The sequence below is a fragment of the Takifugu rubripes genome, chromosome 2 (genome assembly GCF_901000725.2).
Source record: "Takifugu rubripes chromosome 2, fTakRub1.2, whole genome shotgun sequence".
Taxonomy (NCBI): Eukaryota; Metazoa; Chordata; class Actinopteri; order Tetraodontiformes; family Tetraodontidae; genus Takifugu; species Takifugu rubripes.
The window spans coordinates 15,680,141-15,686,389 of NC_042286.1; the positions used below are offsets into that span (position 1 = coordinate 15,680,141).

The 6,249-nt window shown below is 47.5% G+C and overlaps 1 protein-coding gene across 1 annotated transcript; it reads left to right on the top strand.

The window, feature by feature from the left end:
• The first annotated feature begins 591 nt into the window (after nt 1-591).
• On the top strand, nt 592-5,478 carry LOC115248860 (transmembrane protein KIAA1109 homolog). The gene is made up of 11 exons (XM_029832747.1): nt 592-752; nt 1,139-1,412; nt 2,025-2,095; nt 2,202-2,375; nt 2,729-2,849; nt 3,815-3,961; nt 4,308-4,435; nt 4,524-4,726; nt 4,934-5,131; nt 5,205-5,419; nt 5,473-5,478. Exons 1-11 carry the CDS (start codon nt 592-594, stop codon nt 5,476-5,478), a joined length of 1,698 nt encoding a protein of 565 aa, XP_029688607.1.
• Nucleotides 5,479-6,249: the final 771 nt, after the last annotated feature.

Here is a 6,249-nt window from a genome sequence, read left to right on the forward strand (position 1 = left end):
AAGAAAATAGTTCATGTAGTGCAGCACTGCCCCTGCTGGCGGGAGAGCGGGATAGTCCATCACCAGGCACAGAGCACATGTACACCATGAATGGGAAAAGCCCTGCCGAGTGAGTAAAGCCCACGTCCTCTTCTGGCCCGAGTGCGGTGCTGTTTAATGTGTCATGTATGTTCAGATATTGCCCTATGAATAAAAGCACATAGGAATAACTGGAAGGTTTCATTTTCACTCCAAGTATTACTTACCTGTTCTCACCTGCAGCACCCTAGGAGATGTTCCAGAGGGCTCTGCAGTTTCACCCAATAGCTCCCAGGACCGCTCCTCTGTGCACTCACCCCTCCGCTCTCCCCTTAAGCGGCAGTCCTCGGTGCATTCGGGCCGACTGGGCAGCACAAAGAGCCTGTCGGCTGCTGTTTTCACTGACAAACCTCCACCAGTCCTGTCTGGAGGCGTCCAGTTCAGCAGTGAGGTTTCTCGCGCGACGAGAATGTCCTGGACTCACCACGCCAGCGGAGGAGCTATGGCTCTTTTCCCTTCACACCCTCAGCAGACTCCAACACCTTCCACCAGTACCGCTCGGCAGACTCCAGCATGTCGGTGGCTGACAGCGAGGCCTACTTCTCTGCTGCTGAAGACTTTGAACCAATCAGCAGTGCAGACGAGGGTCCGGGGACGTACCCGGGCCGCAAGAAAAAGAGGAGGCAGCAAATGCAGCAGCCCCAGCAGCCAGCGTACCACATGGACCACTACAGGTGTGCTAACAGAAAGGTTCCACGGTGGCGTGCAGAACAATTGACTTGCTGTAGCTGCTCTTATAAAAGTCCCAATCATTTTAAGATTTGCAACTATGATAGTAAAATAGAGCGCTGGCTCCTGCTTAAGAGCAGGATTAAGGTGATCTCAATTTGATCTCATCTAAAGGATGAATCATGTAACCATCTGTGATGGCTGTGGCTTTGTGGCAAAGGAGATGTTGGAAGGGGGCAGATGCTGTCTGGTAGAATGCTCTTTCAGCCACGCTGACGCAGCCACTGCACAAACACATAATCCTTCTACTGTGAGGAAAGGCTTCAGGTAGCACAAGATGAGCTTAAATTCTAGATCATAAACACCTCTGACGCAATATTTTCCCCTCCAGCCGGAGTTCCATTTATCACAGCGTTGAAGGCCCCCTCACCTACGTTCTCAACGGAGAGCTGATCACCGAGCCTCGCCCCTTGCCCATGCCCCCGACATTGCCCCCACTGCCACCCCAGCCCCTGCCCAGTCACACATCCCAGGCCTCCTTTGTCTCAGCCTTGGCCATGGAAGAGGAGAGCTCAGTGGAAGCAGAGAAGACTGCTGAACCAGGGCCTGTGACCCGCCAGCCCCATGTTATGGCATGCTACCAAAGCTATCTCGCCCATTACCAGGTAATGTTAGCTTAGATTGTGTCCACGGAGAATCTTACTGTGATATTGTTTTGCTTTATTTTAACTGGCTTTCTTTTCTATTCTACACCAATATCTGATCAGATGAAGAGTCTGTAAAGACTGGCTGCACTTTCATTTGAGAAGATTTGGCATATTTTGTGGATTTATTTTTTTTGTGTTGATACACTGTGTGAATTTGATTTAGGTGATCCATATATACAGCGTCCGTTCATCTGTGAAATTGTATCCTACTTGGTGATAGATGGCCAAAGGCATGGAAGAGGGCCTCTGGCTTCACTGGGAATTGCTGGATTTATCTTTTCTTTGTCCCCCTCAAATTCCTAGGTCTCCAATTGGTCTGTCAAACAACCCACCAATAAGAGGACGTCGAAATCTTCTCTTCATCGTCCCTTAGATTTGGACACACCCACCAGTGAGGAGAGCTCCGCCTCCTTTGACCAGCTGTCTGTCCCCAGTTTTAAGGTCTTTGTCATTAACACTCCGCAGACTTAATGAACATAATATACAACTCAAATTTCAGAATCTCTTCATCTATAGATGGAAAATATCTGAGGATTGACTCATAAAATACACTCTGCTTTGATCTTACAGATGATAAAGCAGGGCTTGTCAGCCAGCTCTTTACTGGACAGAGGGGTTGAGCTGATGGGCGAGAACAACAGGTATGAAAGGCAGCGTCCATCTGTCAGAATCCTCCTGACTTAGTGCTCATCCTGTTGGAATTATTGAAACTGGCTTTATCTAGTTGAATGATTTGGTTGAAAACAGCACACCATACACACCACTGGATAAGAGGGCCATGGCGAACGCTGAGGAGGATACAGCAACAGACGATTGGACTCTAGAACAACCGCTAACACAGACCAGGACCACTGCTATAGTGGAGGTGAAAGGTGCCATCAATGTGGTTCTTACACCCCTTGTGGCAGAAGCTCTGGACAGGTAACAACGATAGCGAACTGCGTGCCTTTGAGGGTTTTACTTCTGAGTGCTCATTTATACATGGATTTACCTCTATTTTCAAAGCTATATTATATGAGTTGGTGGTCCTCACCTCCTTGTCACATTTTTTGCCTCAAATAAGTCAAATCCTTATGGACACTAATATTGAAACTTCAATTTAAAATTCAGCTCTCAAAGTTTTGGTGTTAGTTATTGCATTTTCTGATTGCGTAGGAAGCCTTTGGTGAAATCAAACAGCCAGAATAGCAAGTTTGGGCAGATGTTGGGCATCAGAAAACCCTGGCCTTTCTGACGCTGGCCATGAATATGGACTAATGCCTGTTTTCTTTTAGGTACATTGAGTCCATGGTTCATTTTGCCAGTATACGTCACCCTGCAACCATTCTGGATGACCTACACGGCAAAGTCCTCAATGAAGCCTATCAAATCAGCAAGTCAACGGTGACTGATTCTGTACGTACGGAGGTGCAAAGACAGGAGCACTTTGGCTCTGTTAGGACTGTGAAGATTTAAATCTCCATATACAGTTGCAATCAGAAGTATGCAGCCACCTTTGCCCATCCTTCACATGCAAAAGCCTTGCTCAGTCACATTTGATGCTCTTTGTGTTGCACCACCAAAGACTTCCTGTCAGATTGGAGTTGGCTAACTGAGAGGAACCCTCCAGGATCTTTTCCAGCCCATAGAACTGTATCCCAACACGGTGCTCCTATCTAGATTCCTCTTGGGATATGTTTGCAGCCAAGAATGGAGACCTTAAGAAGCGAAGCCTTTATCCCAACGTTATGGACGTGTCCTGCAGTCATACGGGGCTTCCCTTCGGTGCCCTGACTTTGCTTTTTAATGGCTCTTGATGAAATTGGGCTTTCTTCCAGTTTCTTCAGTGTTAAACTTCTGAATAAAGCTCTCTTGAAATGTTAATTACAAAACAATCTTATAGGTCTTTAAGTGGGGATGAAGTAATCCCTCTTGTTTTTGCTACAATGGCAGCTGACCTGGAAGACCGTTATGGGTGGGCTTCACCTGCATCACGGCAGAACCAACTGAACCAGCATTTCAGACTCCTAAAAGGCTTCAATATCTGTCCTCCACTCTAAAAACTGCTTCCAAAGCCACATTATATAGGTGTTGACTAATGTCATCATTTATGTCCTGTGGTGGTTCTGTATGGAGTCCCACTTAACTCATAAAGAAGTCCTCAATGTACAGTTTTGCTTTCTTAAAGAAGTGATCAATCTTTGCAATAGTTGGGGGGGTGTTGGTGATTTCTGATTGCAACTGAATAAATCAAATTCGATAGCCAGCTAATTTACTAAATCACGAACAGCAACTCTTGTGATGAGAGAGGGTGTGAAGTGTCCTTACGCAGCACTATTTGATGCCTTACTGACCCATTCTCTGACTCTGGCCCCACACAGAGCCAAACGGGAAAGCAAGAGCCTAAGCTGGTCAAGGAGGGCCCGGACGCCACCTTGCTCAACATCTCTCATGGGCCGACAGACCTGTCGGTTAAACCGGATAATGTAAAAATCAAAGGCCTCCAAGCCAACGTCTCAGTCCCCAAGGTGAGGGCCATGGCTAGATGATGACAGGCCATCTCTGCAGTACATCTGCAACTTTATATAGTTTTGCAGCAGCTCAATATAGATTTTCACTCTTCATTTCACATCATCATATGCTAAATTGATAAGCTACACAGTTTAGCCTCCTTTGTGTTTTATCTTTCTGATAAAATCCCTTTGTACATTAAAATATCCAAAAATTGCTCCATAGATTATAGGTCCTTCATCTGGTGAGACATAAGCATTCAAATTGAATGTGTGTCCTAATTATTCCTTTTCAAAGTGTCTAGTTTTCGTCATGCATGCAGCGTGGCTCATGATGACGTGTTGAACATTCTTGTGTGTGCAGGTGAATCTCTGCCTGCTGCAGGCTTCTGTGGAGGAGGGCTCGCCATCGTGCACTAACAAGTGCGTCACACACGTGTCTCTTGTGGCTCTGTGCTTCGACAGGATTGCCACTCAGTTCAGAATGAACAGGTATCACATCAATTAGTGTGCAGCGATGCAGCAGGGACACTGGACGTGTTGGATGGAACGTCAAACGGGTTCTTCCTGGTCCTTTCAGGGGTATTGTAGAGGAAACCCCCCCCACCACGGAACACGGACGGCCATCCGTCATGTTGGAAAAGTACGCCTCGGCCACCAAGATGCAGCCTCAGTCTTCTGGCTCACTGCGTTCCAACGCTGGCATCGAGAAAGGCAAAGAGATCGCCGCCAGGCTGAACATCCACCGCATCCACAGCCAGCTGCGAGGCCTCGACTCCACAGGTCAGACTGGAGCAGCGGCCCGCTTCTTCTTGTGAATAGACTTTGACAAAAAAGGAAATAATTGACTGCCCCTGATTTAGAACATTAAGCTTAGTTCAAACCTTTCAGCATTTCACACAAAGTAATCCTAAATTTGGTGTATGTTCCACTTCTGTTGTCCTAACTCTTGTCTGCTATATTCCTACATCTCCTCCCGGTTCTGTTCAGACATCGGCATGTGTGCCATCACAGCAATCCCTTTGGAAAAGTCCAAAGTGCTGTTTGGCCTGGAAGAGCTGGAGGAGTTTTCAGTGGTTGATGAAACGGATCCCCAGGCAACAGCAAGTGATCTTGGCCGCATCGCGTGCCTGGAGAAGTGGGGCTGGATCATGTTTGAGTGTGGCATTGAAAACCTCACAGTCAAAGGTTGGACATCCCTGAGCAGGAATAGTCCCATCTTGAGAACACAGGTGGCAACATTCTATCATACACTTTGCAGGAGGTCGTCAGTCAGGAGCCGTTCTTTATAATGCCTTTGGTGTGATGGGCAACTCTGACACTGGGGGCCAACCTGGCACGTCCAAGTTCAACGGCTCCACCGGCTCTCAGACAGGCAGTGGCTACAGCACAGACATGTCCGATGACAACCTGCCACACGATGCCATCAGTCCCGTTTCTGATGCCAACGAACCCTCCGATGACTCCGATGAACAGGTGAAATGTTTATGGCGTCATTAGCTAAGGCTTATTTGATTGGATTCTCTCAGACTTGAGTCCAGTCAAGGCCTTTATAATGCTGGATGAAAGTGTCCTGCAGTCTTTTAACCCTAACCCTATACCGGTGATGTCATCTACTCTCCTACGCTTTCATACCCTGAAGGATGAAGGGTGGAGTCGGACGACCTGAAGAGAGATCTGCCCCTCATGCCCCCTCCTCCTGACTCCAGCAGCATGAAACTGACAATCAGGCAGATCTGGTTCAGTTTTGCTGCTCCGACAAATGTGCGTTCCCCTTCACAGGCCATTTCCAGGTACTGACCACGGCCCGGTTCTTTATTATTCAGAAGATCGACTCTATTCTGGCTTTTGCATGATAACATCAACGTGTACGTACGATGTTGTGGATCACACCCAGCTTTTCAAAGGGCTCGTCTATTTTATTGTCAGACCTACGGGTCTTTCTTTCACACCATCGGTGCTCCAAAGGCAGAATGTGCAGTAGCACCACTTGAGTTCTGAAGAACTCTGTCTGCTCTTGTGTGTCAAACGCTATCAAACATGCTGGTCTTGCAAATCTGCCAGCTTCTTAGCCCTCCACTGCTCAAACTGATAAGTTCTTTCAGTTCTGACTTGCTTCATCATTCAAGTACCCGGGTCCCTGGGCCCCTGGGTCCCTGGGTACCTGGGTCCCCGGGCCCCTGGGTACATCTTAATAGGATGTCTTTTTTAATGTTAGAACGTTAAAAGGTGTCCCCTCCTGTGATTTGCATGGTCCTGATCTCCTTCCAGGCAGCTGAATTTGCTGAGCACAGCCACTCCTGCAA

Coding starts and splice junctions, on each gene's coding strand:
- LOC115248860 (XM_029832747.1), top strand. CDS start 592: ATGTCGGTGGCTGACAGCGAGGCCTACTTCTCTGCTGCTGAAGACTTT. Junction 3,962..4,307: donor CCAACGTCTCAGTCCCCAAG/GTGAGGGCCATG, acceptor TTGTGTGTGCAG/GTGAATCTCTGCCTGCTGCA. Junction 4,436..4,523: donor ACTCAGTTCAGAATGAACAG/GTATCACATCAA, acceptor TGGTCCTTTCAG/GGGTATTGTAGAGGAAACCC.